This window comes from Chrysemys picta, chromosome 4 (genome assembly GCF_011386835.1).
Source record: "Chrysemys picta bellii isolate R12L10 chromosome 4, ASM1138683v2, whole genome shotgun sequence".
Classification (NCBI taxonomy): domain Eukaryota; kingdom Metazoa; phylum Chordata; order Testudines; family Emydidae; genus Chrysemys; species Chrysemys picta.
The window spans coordinates 99,390,888-99,405,951 of record NC_088794.1 but is presented as its reverse complement, the minus strand read 5'-3'; the positions used below and the strand labels follow the sequence as shown (position 1 = coordinate 99,405,951).

Here is a 15,064-nt window from a genome sequence, read left to right as displayed (position 1 = left end):
TCTTCTCCAGCATAGCTGCCTCCTTCCCTGTCACCTCCCATCCCTAATAAGGTGTGGGAGATTGTGGGAAGGAGGCATGACAGAGCAGACTTCTGACACACCTGATCTTTGACTAACAAAGTTCCCTAGGGACCTTACATCAGTGTGTAAGTTAGAATTGCTCCCTGGTGGCTCTAATTTGCACTGGGGCTGAGTGGCTCAGGACTATGGAGCTGCAGCTCCCTGACAATGCCCCTTCTCACTGCATATGTGCAGAGCTTGGATACATTCAAGAATCTGCCCTGCCGTGTTTAAAAACACACACAAAAATTAGAGTGGATAACATGAGTTTGGGAGTGAAGGTTTTAAAGGGCTTTCATGTGGGATCTGGGATTCATCTGGGATATTTACTCACCACTGGTATTCACGATCTGTTTTATTGTTTATTCTTTCTTTTCTAACATTGGCCAAACCACCTCTTTTTTTAAAATAATCCCTTCTATTTGTCTTTAAAAATTCTACATTAATTTTAAGTTTCAGTACAGATGATGAAAGTCTGCTGCTCACTTGTTTTGTTAAATTAACTCAGCTGAGGGAAGTGTTCCTTGTTTGTAATTGACAGGGGTCATTGCTCCTAAGCATGCAGATTCAGTTGTGTTGTACTCCTGGTAGATGGGCAGCAGCAACTAGAGCAAGATTTAAACAAGACAGGCTAACAGAAATTGTTGCTGGCATTGTGGTATCAAGGAGGGCATTCAATATCATAGTGGGGAAATTGCTGCACTTTGTGGTTGTTTTCAGAGCAGGGTGGTTATTCTGTCCTCCCAGCAAGTGTGTTGCAATTAGTTCTTCGGAAAAATGAGGTGAAATTGTGTAATTTGTTTTCTGTTTTCAATCAATTTAGTTTTTGTTGAAATTTTCTGACCAGCGTTAGCTGCAGTGATGGCAGCAGCAGGGAAATAGATTTACTCCCAAAATTGCATTTCTTTTGTAGCAATCCAGGCCGCATACAAACAAATACCAGTCTCAGCAGCTAGCTGCATGTATCCCGTATTTGAAATTGACTTTAAATATAAATATATAGAAACCTCTACCCAGGGCACCTAAAGCAATGCTCTGCTTGCTCATCCTGCAGAAGAAAATGAAATACAAGCAAGCAGATCTGACATATTCTGACTGTTAAAGGGCTGTGGTAAAAACCAGTCCACAGAAATTAGAGGTGGAAAACATCTAAACATTCATCTGGTGCATCCCTTTGTCAGTACCAGATTATTCCCTATGGTTTATAGCATATTTTTCTAGTGCTTTGTCCAGTCCAATGACTCAAACAATGGTGTTTCCATTGCTTCCCTTGGAAGTATAATAGATCTTGCCAATAAGCAGTGGTTTTCTGATATTTAGTCTATTTTCCTTTGTTTTAACTCCTGGTCAGTACCAGGTTCAAGAGAGCAGTCTTATACTGTCTTTCCTGGATGATAGTGTATATGTTTATATCACATTACTGTGACTCTGTAGCTCCATTGTATGTAACCATAAAGTGTTTATCAAAATCAACAATATTACAGTGCTCAAATTAATAAAGTTTGTGAATTACTGTACATAAAATATCTGTCTGGTACACTCACAGCACTTCATTTTGACCACTTCAGTCATTGCTGGATATGCTATTTATCATGGTTTAAAAGAAATTAACTTTGCAAACATGAGTAAATCACTCAAGTGTGCAAAAATATGGTATTAGAACAGGTGCAATTATCTGAAAATCTTTTGGAAAGAAGAAAAAAATCCTGACTACTGACACTGAAAGGCAACAATCCTTTATATTAATATTAAAGATTGCATTGTACTCAATCAAGGGAATGTTTGGCAGTACATTTAAACGTGTTTATTATTTAGCACACTGGAGCCTGCTAAATACCTCTGTTTCCTTTATGGACAGAGCTTCGGTGCCAAGAGGTCTGTACCATGTACAAGTATAGATATGCTTTTATCTGCAAGATTGTCCCATTGTGAACCAAACAGCATACATGGATGTACAAACACACATTGATTATGTGGTTCTGTAGTTGTCTGGCTATACCGAAGGAAGGACAGGAGACATTTGACATGAATTTAATCAGGCCACAACTTTATTATTAGCTGTCTGGGACTATCTGGGAGATAAAAGTGTACAGTGCAGGTAACCCCATGTTTATTCCATAATTACTGGGGGGGGCTTTTACCAGCTCCCCCTCTTTTTCCATCCAGGTCCCGCTAGCAAATCCATTGCTGGGACCTTGCCATCTACTCCTACCCCCTCGTAGGTGGGTTAAGGTGGGCTATAATAACAGGGGTTGGCTCCCTGCTGTACCAATCATAGGAGTCCCCAACCACCCCCCGTTCGCTCCTTTACCGAACACCTCTTTTTAAGTCTCTTTTCCAAGCCATTTATCTGGTCACTGCATACCTTTCCTATGGAGTACCTGCACTGGACATCCACCACAAGGAGGCACCAGCCATTAGCTTGGCTGCCTCAGCCTGCACCGTGCAAAAGGGTGGGTTAAGGCACAGGGCTGCCCCTTTTAAACTCCTCATTCTCAGGGGATGAGACATATTTTCTGTTAACAATTTGGGCTATTACTCACTTTTATTTCTATTACTTTAGGAAAGCACTTAAATTCAGCTTTAAGAATTATTTAGAGGCACAAATATATTTTAGGTTATAGTGTATATAACCAGCTTTACTATAACATCTGAGTTCCTTTCATACAACTGAATTTATGAATTTATCTTCAAACTGTACACACAATGCTATTTCTTTTTTAACTTTGTCTTCTTGGGACAATTCTGTCCTGCAACATGATTACTGTTCACTGTCATGAATGATATAATTTGCAGCTGAAGATTACAGTATGGTAAAAGTTCCACTATTGTCTCAAACATTAAATATTTTTTTCAGTATTTTCCTACCTATCTCTTATGTATTTATAAAAAACGTGGACCAAGGTTTTCAAATATGAATGCCTGAAGTTAGGCTTCCTAATCCATTTATAGGATCTAACTAAGATTTTCAAGCACTTCTTCAGCACAATTTTCAAAAGTGCTGAAGAAGTGCTAAAAGTGGGGTTTGGAGCCTGAATGAGGCTCTCTTTTTGAAAACCTTGGCCTGGATTTCTTGGAAAAACTAAAGCAAAATCTTACTTTTAACCTTGTAATATTATGTGCATAAATCTGTCTTCATTAGGTGGTGCTCATGAAGGTCTTCAGCACTTGGGTCCTTATGGCAATATCCCAAATATTGTGGCTGAGTTGACAGGAGATAATATACCAAAGGATTTCAGTGAAGATCAAGGCTATCCTGACCCTCCAAATCCCTGCCCTATTGGAAACACAGGTTATTCTATTCTATTCTATTCTATTCTATTCTATTCTATTCAGGTTCTTTATACCATGCTTGTCATCATAGTATCTGAGCACTTTCCAATAGTGCATTAAGTCAGAGGTTCTCAACCTTTTTTGAATCATACTCCAACTGAGCTTTTTTTTTTATTATTTTTTACTTGTGGCCCCCTCACTTCCTTACAGTAGTGAGAAGTGTGGTGCATGGGGTCACAATGCCATTCAAATTTGGCCCAGCCAACCCTCCGTCATGACAGGCAGGTGTAGGTGTGTTTACAGGTACCCTCAAGGCAGAGGTGTAGTGGTACTGCAAGTTAAGGGGGCCTTCAGGACAGAAGTGCAGGGGGCCTTGGGGCACGGGTGTGTGAGGTGCAGGTGAGTGGTCAACTGGGGGTTGTGCAGGACCTAAACTCTTATTTTGTAATTGGTTTGATATTAAGTAGGCAGCAGAATCCGTCACCCTCCAATAAGAGCTGGATTACCCCACCCCCATTCCTTCAATCCCCAGGGAAGGGTGGGGGTGATGAGCCCCTGCACCTTAAAGCTGGCCCCATCTCAGAGACCCTTGGAGGCTCTGTGGGGGAGTTGCAATGATGGGGCTCCCCTGTCCCAGAGCTGCACCCTGCGGGAGTTACAAACCCCAGCTTCCACCTGGTGCCACTCGCTTGGGCTCCCCTGAGCCCATCCCTGGTGCAGCCAGGCAACCAGGGAAGGCAAAGTCATCAGGGTTGCGCAGGCGCCACTGCTGCTCCAAGGGCTTGGCCTGCGCCACCTGGCAGAGGTGGAACTGCACCTGGGCGAAGTGTGAGACCAGCACCAGGAGGGCCAAGCCCAGGTGGTGGTACTCGATGTGGAGCCGGGGCAACAAGTAGGGCAATCCCTCTGGGGAGCCTGGTCCCTACCTGCAAGGATCTCCATCCCCCTCTTTGTTCACCTCTGCCACCGCCTCCAACAGGTCATGACAGAGAGACAGCGATGCCAAATCACGTTTGTTCTCTCAGCCTCTCCACTGTGGGGGAAGTATAAGTAAGGCTAAGATTTTGTCACAAATATTTTTAGTAAAAGTCATGGACAGATCATGAAGAATAATAAAAAATTCACGGATGCCCGTGACCTGTCTGACTTTTACTAAAAATATCCATGATATAATGAAGAGCCTGGGCAGCTGCGGGTGGGCTGGAAGCTCCAGGGTCCCCCTCCGCTGGTGGCTCCAAACTCTGGGCATTCTCCCTGCTGCTCGTGGTGGCTGGAAACTGCGGGAGTCCCCGCTGCTGCCCGTGGCCTGGGCTGGCTGAAGTCACAGAGGTCTTTGGAAGTCACAGAATCTGTGACTTCTGTGACCTTCGTGACTAAATCGCAGCTTTAAGTAGAAGCAGAGGAATGTTTTTGTTTTGGAGTTTGTTTACCCACACACAGACTCACAAACACACACACTGCTTGATGTTAGAGAAAGCAAGGTCTGCACTTACCATAGGTGATAGTGAGGTAGTGATGGTTCTTAGTTTCTGATGTTCGTTCCACAGTCTTGGGCTGGCTCCCAAGAAAGCTCTGTTTCCTGCATGAGCTTTACCCTCATTGTAGAAAATTCCATTGTGCCAGAAAAGCAAAGTGGTCTTCATCCTAGAGCTTTAGCTGATCCTTTCAGATACCCTGGGCACAATTCATGTGAGTTCGTAGTTTACTAAGGGACAGATTCAGCTGTGGTGCGCCCTCAGGGTTCCAGCACTTAAATCAGTGACTAAAATCTGGTTGTTTGCAATGGGAGCTGAATGGGCTCTAACGGGAGTGAGTACTATATCATTTAAACCATATTTTAAATTTCTGAACTTAGATGTACTTTCATAATTGAGAAAAGTTTTCTGTGTAGTATTTAGTAATGGTATTTGGATGAGATACAGTAACACAATTTTCCTTAATCTTTTAACTAAATGTTCTGACTAGCTGTAGAGCTGATCAGAAAAGAAAAAATATTTTTCATAAAAATATCTGCAATTTTTCCCCATTTTTTGTCAAAATTCGGAAAATTTCCAAACAGCCCTAATGATAACTTTATATGAAATGTATGAAGAGCTCCCGATTGCTGCTATGTCGAGAGAGGCAAAAAGTATGGTGACTGCTTCTCTTTGAAATAGTATCGTAAGTTCATATTCAGTTCAATGAACATTTTGTCCGACAGGTGTAGATTATATTTTTCCCCACTGCAGGCAAATTTTCTCTTCTGTATATTTACCCCTCAGATCTTCTGCTAGTGGTTAGAAGAGCAAGATTAAAATTGGGACTTCAATGGAATGATGTTTAAAAGACTCCCTTCTATTCTTTTTCTTAGCTAAATAATCATGATTTTGCCTAAGATGATGCATCCAGATATGAGAATTGAGAACATTCCTGGAAAAGTGCTGCTGACTGTGAAATGTTCTTTCATGGATACATTCTGAGTGGAGATTATATCTACTAGTATCTCAGTAGGATGGTTTTCAGAGCCTTAAGTGGAAACTCAAGTCTGTGTCCAAGTGGTGACTGTTAAAACTATATTAAGCAAAGAAATTACTAGAGAATTTCCTCATTGAGGTTTGTGGATTTGTTTAGTGGAAAACAAATCATTCCAAGTTATTGTTTATACAGTAACGCTGGTATCCATCAATGCTGGATTAAGGCAATCTCGGGCCCTGAGACAGGGCCACCACAGCCCTGCTACAGCCCCATCCCCGGCTTGAGGTGATAGTGTTGGGTCACCCACGCACAGCCCTCTACTCGGGAATGGTTGAGGAGCAGTACCCTACACAGCTCAGGTGTGGGTTGGTGGCAGAGGGCAAGTTACAAATGATTTCTGTGCTAGGATGAGGGGCACAGTGGTAGTTCAGGAGGGTTTCTCGCAAGGAGGTGAGGAATAGCAGCGGTGGCTGGGGCCCCCTTTCTCTCTGGGCTTATCCCTAACACTGAGCACATCTACATTGCATTATAAAACCCATGTCAGCATGTCTCTGAGCCTGGCTCTACAGACTCAGCCTCACACTATGGTGCTAAAAGCAGCAGTGTCAGTGTTCAGGCTCAGGCTGGAGCTTAGGCTCTGAAACCCAGGGAAGGGAATGGGCTTCAGAGCCTTAGCTCCAATGCAAACCCACAGTGTCTGCACTGCTGTTTTTAGCACTGTAGTATGAACCCTGCAATCCCAGTCCATAGATCCGGGCTCTGAGACTTGCTCCCGCAGGTTTTAAAAAACTGTGTAGACGTGCTCACTGATGCCTGCAACAACAGTGGGCTGGGGAGGAGGGAAGTAGGCTGTAGGCTCCAGCAATAGGTTGGAGGTCCCTTCCCCTCCAGGCAGTGGTAATAGTCTCCATTCCTGTTGGCCTATCTAAAGAGCTGCAGTGATGGCAAGAACAGTAGTCAGGAGGGAGGCAGAAGGCAAGTCCCATCTTGACAAAAAAATCAAAGCAGTTGTCTAGAGCCTTGTCCCTCCCCAGACCCCGCCCCTCGAAGAACCGGAAGTGGCAGTGGTAGGCTGCCCTCTTACCAAAGGTACTTACCAAAGCTGGAGACCTCTACTATGAGTAGTAGAAGTTAGGACTCTTGCCCCTGCTAGGTCAGGGCTTCTTCATTCCTCCAGTGGAGCATACAGTCTTATGCTCCTCACAGACTCTGGCCTCTGCACGATAGCATTACTGTGATATCATCAAGCAAAGACATTATTCCTGAACCAGGAGCCCTAGCACTATACCTATTGTGCCTAAAGATTAATCTTACCTTTGTAAGCAGCCAAGTGGTAGCAGATGTCCAGGGCATGGCGGGTTGGCTATCCATTAGAGGAGAAATCAGTGATTGCAGAGTCTGAGTATATACTAAGTGGAACTTTTTATTTATTTATTTATTTATTTATTTATTTATTTACTTACACACACACACACACACACACACACACACACACGTCCTAGAACAGAAGAGGTCAAACATCATGCAGGGAAATCCCTTCTTGCAGGAATCTCAGTCCAACATCAGTGCCCGGTTCTCAAGGAGCTACTGTCTTTATGAATTGATGCTAATCCGAGACTAAAGCAGACAGTAAATTCCTCTAGCTGCTTGCACAGCTTCCTCCATGCAGAAATTGTCTCTAAACAGAACTTTGCATAGCCCAGAACCTAACAACACTGCTTGTCTTCCCAAGACTGAACACAAGAAAAAGAATTTGGAAAACTGTGCAACAGCACTATCTGGTGACATCTATCATAAGTGTTTTACAGTATGTGCCATATTGGACTTTTCCTGCACAGCCCAAGTGAGGAGTGTTTGCATTAATGGGTGCTGCTGCATGGCCGAGTCTAGTTTACTCTTAATAGGCCAGAATGGGGATTGGGTAGCTGAGCATTTCATTAGTAAGATGTAGACTGAACATATGTCTCTTTAGACTCTTGAGAGTAAGGGAGCAGAAGCACAATCTGCTTGAAACTCATCACAGTAAGCAGGATGGGTGCCTTGTGTTTAAACTTAATTGCACCACATGTAGCTTCTGCTCAGACCTCTACTGAAGCACAGCAATTTTATGCTGCCTGCTGCATCCCACATCAGGATTTGCAAGTTCATAGTTATAACGTCATGATGAACTTTTGCAGCAGTTCTTTACAAAAATGAATGAGTTTTTCAAACAACGGACAATACACACACACAGACATAAAAATGAAAGAATATTTCAGGGCCTGATTCTGATCTCTTACTGAGGTAACTCAGAAACTCCCTGGAAATCAGTGAGCCAGTTAAGATCAGTATCAGACCCTCAGTGTTTTACAACAAGGATTTTGAAACAATTGATTTTTTTCTTAATTTAAAAAAAATGAAATTATGAATAATTTTATTTATATTCAACGAGAGTGTACCACTTTAAGAGAATTACTTTCTCTCATTTCCTACTGAATTCTAGGCTAAAGATTTATTTATTAGGAGTGATATTCTGGCCCCAGTGAAGTCAACAGTTTTGCCATTAATATCAATAGAGCCAGGATTTCACCTCAGAGAGACAGCATAGATGTCTATTCCAGTCATGCTTCCTATTGGCTCTTTGTCTCTGTAGACCTGCGGCTTCGGTGTCTTTGTACTTGGCAGGGCTGCTATTCTGAAATGACCCTTCTTGAGGCATGGAAGACAAGTTAACAAAATCTTCATTAATTGTGTCCTCTCATCTCAAAAGTTATTGGTTCTGCACCAATGTTATTAGCTTGTTTTATTTGCCAATTCAACTACTGCTAGTTTACCTCTTTATCTAGTGCCATAAACAGGTCATAAGCACCTAGGTCAACAGATAACAGAAATGCCTTTTCAAATCTCTGAACAAGTGGCAGAAGAAGGTCCATGCACTGTCCTTCATCTGGGTCATTATATTTCAACACAGTTGTATTCGAGAAGGATTGTGTTGGATCATAAAAGGTTTCAAGGCATTCCTCAAGTCTGTTTCTGTCTCTATTGTTAGTTTTTGTCTTAGAAGTTGTTTGAAAATGGCGCTTATGCGTCTGTAATACTGAGGGCCGTCCTCCTCTCTTGGGGAGGAGCTGTCATCAAGGAGCTAGTCTAGGATTCTAGAGATCTGCCACAGACTTCGTGTGACCTTGGGCAAGTCATTTAGTGTCTCTGTGTCTCAGTTCCCTGTATTATTAGGGGATAACAGCTCTTCCCTTCGTCAAAGAGGTGTTTTGAGGATACATAAATTACAGATGTTGAAGTGCTCAGCTACTTTGATGATGGGTACCATTTAAATATCTAAAATAGAGATATCATCATAACAGCTGTAGGTGGAAAATGGCCCCTACAAAGTCCAGTTGTTCTCTTGTGATGACACCAAGTTCAAACAGCAATACAACCTGCTGACAAACCTATCAGACAGGTTTTCTGAATATCAATCCTGCCGATGTTCTGAGATGCAACTTCAGGAATTGTCCGTTGTATCTCAAATGAGGTTGCTGGACACGTCAAACTGTTATTTGAACTGCAGAATTGCCTTTGCTATGCAAGCTTCAGCCTCAAACTGCATTGAAATAGGGGATAAGTGCCATGTTAAAGATCTGCAGTTCCCCTGAACAGAGTGGCTAACCAGAAATGTAGCTCCATTCAGGAAGCTGCTTATTAAAGCAGATTCTACCTGGGCTAACACAGGCATTCTGCCATGGGCTTCCCAAACAGAATTGTTGAAATCTCTTCACCAAAACCGGTTTGACTCTAGAGAAAGTTCCTGTGGTAGCTGATAAACTGCACAGACATCTTTTTAACACTGGGGATTTTTTTAAGAGTTGAAAGAATGCAGTGTTCTGTTTTAAAAAAAAAATTAGTCTGTGCCTTTGATTGGGAGTGATGGAGTGTGGTGGTGGGCGGGGGAAAGAGGAGTGGAATTGGAAAAGAAATAGATTTAACTTTCAAGCTTCCAATGAGTTGAATTTAAAAAGATTTTTACAAAAATTAAAAATTCCCTGACCCAGTCCTTTCAGAGAAAAGCTGTGTAGCATTTCCAGTATCCCAGGTTTTTTTTAAAGTTTTGTATTGCATAACTGAATTTAAGAAATGTTGCAAATAAATATGTGTTGCTCATAGTGCACTTTGCAAGTTGGTAAGCAGTTAATGCTTTCTAATTGCTTTTTGCAGCTGACGATGGGTGTCTAGAAAACACACCAGACACAGCAGAGTTCAGTAGAGAATACCAGCTGCACCAACACCTTTTTGATCCAGAACACGACTATCCCAGCTTCGGCAAGTGGGTAAGTAAACTATTCTTATTTATTATGACTGCTGGGTCTGCTAAATGGTACCACACAACTGTAAGGAAAAAGCTATGGGTTCCTTTTGCCTGAAAAAAAGAATCATTTGAAAGGAAACTTCTTAAAGAGATTGTACCTACACCTATTTAAAACGTCAAATTAATGGCAAAGAAAAAGTGAAAAATATATTACTGATCAAAAGGCAATGAAAATTACAGAAAATAGAAGCCTCTAGCTTATCACCTGTCCTAAAGCATGATGATTAAGAACCTGATAAATCCAATGACCCACTAGTACTTGTAGAACAAATCAAGAAATCTCATACATAGTTGTAACTCTTTTAGTTTAGCTAAACTTATGCTAAACCAGCTTTCCATATGCAGATATTGATAAACGGACGTGCTTGGCAGCGCCTTCTCTTGCTGTAATCACGAGACGATGATACATCATTTAGGACCAGCCCAGTTTAAGATTTATAGCCTTAATTACTTCACTTATATGATCCCTAAAATTCTAGACAGAGTCAAGCCAAAAATCCAAATATTGGAAACTCTTATTGAAGTCTAAATAATTAGCATCAAAGGTTGTAATATTAAAAACACCAGATGGTGAACTCACTTTACTATTTATGCCAGATAACATTGTTAGTTTTCTTATTATTCATAAGTAATTTATTTTCATAATGCCACTTTGAAGACTATAAAAACATGTCTGCAAGTTTTTGGACTATAACAATATGTCAGAACCAGGGTACATCATACTAGGTTGTCATTAATGATATACGCTTAACAAATTGTGGGAAATCATTAGTTAATATTGTAAGATACCTTATCTTGAGCTTTGTTGGGTTATTTTTTTAGTTTTCCATCAGTTACTACTAGTTCAGGAAGAAACTTCCCACATATGGATTAAAACAAATTGTTTGCTCCCCAACCAAAATTATATGAGGCAGCAGCAAAGCCAAGTCCAGATCTTTTTAATTAGAGATGAAACAGCTGCTAATATCCATGGTCAAATGTTCTGTTGAGATCCAGGATAGTTGCCCCAATTGCTTCCTCATCATACATTGCTATATATTAAAATGATAAAGAAATGCAGCGAATGCTGCTGTTGTAAGTGGATTTTACTCTGGGAGAATTATAGCTGAAGGGCAGTCTAAACATTATCTAACTGAGATTTTAAAAATAAGAGCCATGTGATGAAGTGGTACAGGCCGTTCGGTTTTAGGTCATTGTTTGGAATCTGGCTTAGATATGAAGTGAGTGACCAAAACTAGCTGTTCATAGCCTGTGAGTTGTCCGGTACACAACTGTGTACACCTACATCCTTTGACTCCCCCCAATATTACCATAGCTGCCTTTAGTTGACACATGCGTTGGCAGTCTCAGTAGGAGGGCCAAGGACGGTATAGACATAAGGGGTAAAATATTGTATTATTCTAAACCAGATTTCCCCAAATGATCTATGTTACAGGAGGTTGTAGATTCCTGTAACTAAGAATCACTGCACCCCAATACCCATAGAGTCAGGGTATCCTCTATATCAGCACAAAACCTGGCCCACTGTCAAGGGCACGTAAGGGCAGGGACCACTGCCTAACCCAAGCCCCTTTTTTGATCTTGGCACCACTGGGTCAGTGAACTACACTGTTTGTGCTCCCTTTGTCAGCTCCCAGAGCAGACAGACAGCATGTGTTAATATTAATAATCAAAGACAAATGATAGTTGCAGGTTAAATAATGTTGATTTGTGTATGAAAGAGAGGGAAGAAATTGATTTTAAACAATAAAATAACTTACTTGAGTGCTTGTGTAGTTGTATATCACTTGTGTGTGTGTGTGAGGGAGAGACTGTTACTTCAAGTCTGAAAACATAATTTATAAAAGTTAAATGATGGTAGAAATAACCTCATATGGCAGAGTCCACAAGTCCATGTTTGTGCCAAATCTATATAGTTCAGTTATTTAATGGGGATACTAATATGTAAACAATGATAAACTTATCTGTTCATGTATAAGCATCTGTGTCAATTCATATTTTTTTGTCTGAAATGGAAACATCCATAGGTTGGCTTGTTCACTTCCAGCTCTTATAAATAGTGATCTTTATGCTTCAGAGGGGAAGGGCTCCTAAAAGTATGATGAATTAATGTTTCTTGCCATGGAGAAAATGCTTTCTTTTTCCTTTCCAGCCATAGACCTGAGGCTGGTGAGACAACTGAGATCACATGAGTCTGGTGGCTCCTGCATGTAACTACTGGTTCTCCGATCTCCTAGCTTCTGGCCAGAGAATGTTTTCTTTTTTTCCTTTTTCTTCTGGTCAGACCTTCTTTTGCAATAGGGAAGTATTTTCCGTCTGGATTCGGCTTCTCTCTACCCTATAGCTTATCTCTTAAACTGGTGGCATCGATCTAGAGAGGTGCATTAGCTGTTGCTGGCTACCAGAAAAACTTCCACTGAGACGATTTAGTCTTTCACATTGGAATATTTCTTAGACTGGCTGACACCAGAAGTTTTAAACATGCTCATGCTGTAGGAGGCAAGGAAAAAGAAGAGGCAGTAGAGTTCAGTCAGGCAATCTGACTCATAATGATACATATGGAGAATTAAAAGACAATGACATTTTTAATAACATTTGTTTGTACTAAATAACATGAATTTCCACCTCATCTTGAGGCTAGAAACAGGGCTGGTTTAGTTTATCAGTTAGAGTGGGTGGACCAGAGCCAGTTTAAAAAAAAAATAAAAAAATGGAGAGCAGGAATGTAAGTGCACCAGAAGACAGAGACCTCAATATGAAAGAAATTGTCATCCCTGATCCTTAGATCTTGTTGAAAGCCTGTAGCTAGCACTTTATAGATTTCTGTTTGTACTGACTTTTATTATGTTTACTTAATATCGAAAGATGGTGGGAAGCAGAACAGTATAATATGATAGCTTAATCTCATCCTGATGGAGCTGGCGTCTCCAAGTGTTGAAATGAGCAAAGGTGTAATTTTTGGACATCTCAGAAAGATCAGTTTTTTGCTTTTAAAACTTGACCTGGGGTGGTGACTTTGTAACCCACACACCTCCTGGGTGTGGTGTTCTGTCCCATCTAGTGGCACCAAGACCACTTAGAGAGAGAGTTAAATGAGTCTGCTCTACAGCCCTAGCTAACAGCCAGTTGGCTTTCACCTCATGTGGTAGAGGCTCATGCACTAAGTTCCAGAGGTCCCCAGTTCAATTCTGCCCGCCGACAACCAGGGTCTGTTGCGTTACACCTTTGTCTCCCAGAAAGATGTCTCTCCCACTCATCAGGGATGGTTCTATGTAAGCAAGTGAGGGTGAGGATCTTTTAGTGAATGGGCGAAGGATAGCTGTTCATATTTTTATGGTAGCCCTGTCAGGCTAGTATAGCTGAAAGCAATTGCTGTTCAACAAGGGCAGGTGGCATGAAATCTTACAAAAGAGGTGTAATTCACAACTGAGTTAGAAGGAGGGATTCTCATCAATTTTGACACTGCTTGCTCACAAGAATAGAACCATTGAGCAAAACATAGGATGGTGTGATTGCAGTACTCCCTGCCATTTGGCTTTTCATCAGTGGATTGTCCATCTAAAGAACAAGGAGTTTGATCATTTTTCAGCCTGATTTTGAAGGAATTTGGATGTTTTAAAATAGATTTTTAGAAATGTATGTACACAGTTATATGTGCATTTCTATGGTAATTGTGCATGCTACCTGCCTGTTATCAAATAACTGACTTACAGCAATTGTAATAATCAGGAGCACCAATTATGTGGACACATTTTGCCCAAGCACATTTCTAAACATTGGGGCAGCAATAATGATTATTAGGAAGGGTTACATCAAGGGTTGTTGACCCTTTTTAATGCTGGACAATAACAACAGATTATTCAATTCAATGTGGTATATTTTTATTTGGTACTGTACATAAAACTTCAGACATGAAGACTATGTGACCTGGAGATTCTGAATTGAATGATAAAAAGTATTCCTCAAGGTAGTAAGTGTACTGCATTGCTATTGCATTTTTCCTTTAAGTAAGTTCTGCTAAATGGTCATGTAAATCCAAAGCATGGAGGTGGGCAACCCCATTTGCTTGAAATTATCACCAATGAGATCTAAGGAGAGATTCCACCCCCCCATGCAGCCATCTATGGCATTAGCCAGGTTGGTTACAAACATCATAATTGAGTACTTAGGCCCAAATTCAGACCTTAATGCCCAGACTGAATAACTGGGCTGGATGCTAGGGAAATGCACAGGGAGAAGGGGAAGGAAATCATCCACCCACCAGGTTGTATGAGCTGTATGCTGCTCTGAGGCCCAAACACATACGCCCCTTCACAGGCACATATTTTCAGATTTGCTGTTACTACATGAACCCAATCTTAGATCATGCTCCATAACCCTATCTGCTCTGTGCTACATATTATACTTAAATGGAAGTTATGGTCTTAAATCATTTCCAAACAGACTAAACAAAATATGATCTTGTTGAGCAGGAACAGTTCAATTGTGAGGAATTTTCCTGCCTGATACGAGTGTTAGCTTTAGTAGCCATGCACTTTTTTCTATGACAGAAACCCTCCCCTCCCCCCTAATGAAAAGTATAAGGTCAAACAGTGTATGAAGATAAACTGCAAATGATGTGCTGATTCCTACAGGGAATAATTTACACATCTGCCTTTTTTTAAATGTTAAATTGAAGTTTTCCCCAAGTGAGTTTGCATAAATTATTGTAGCCAAGAATGTCTCTCTTTGGCCAATTTCCTCTCTGTTCCTTTGCCTTTCTGGCACACCCCAGATGAAATAGTTGAGGTTGGGCAAGAGATATGCCTTGTGAATTTGGGTTTAATGAACATGAAATGTACAAAACAGACAGTTTTGGCAGATGTCATTGTAGCTTGCTAAAATGTTTGTTTTTCTCATATCAAGGCTGCACAGAGGGTAGAAATGTTTTATGAA

General features: G+C 41.1%; 1 protein-coding gene across 6 annotated transcripts in view; it reads left to right on the top strand.

Moving 5' to 3' along the window:
* Positions 1-15,064, top strand: part of LOC101945980 (neuroendocrine protein 7B2) — a 73,851-nt gene that overhangs the window by 51,494 nt on the left and 7,293 nt on the right. For all 6 annotated transcript variants that reach the window (XM_065593215.1, XM_065593218.1, XM_024111166.3 and 3 more), the window contains exons 3-4: positions 3,203-3,352; positions 9,979-10,091. In XM_065593215.1, coding sequence (XP_065449287.1) covers positions 3,203-3,352; positions 9,979-10,091 — 263 coding nt within the window. The remainder of the gene's footprint in view (positions 1-3,202; positions 3,353-9,978; positions 10,092-15,064) is intronic.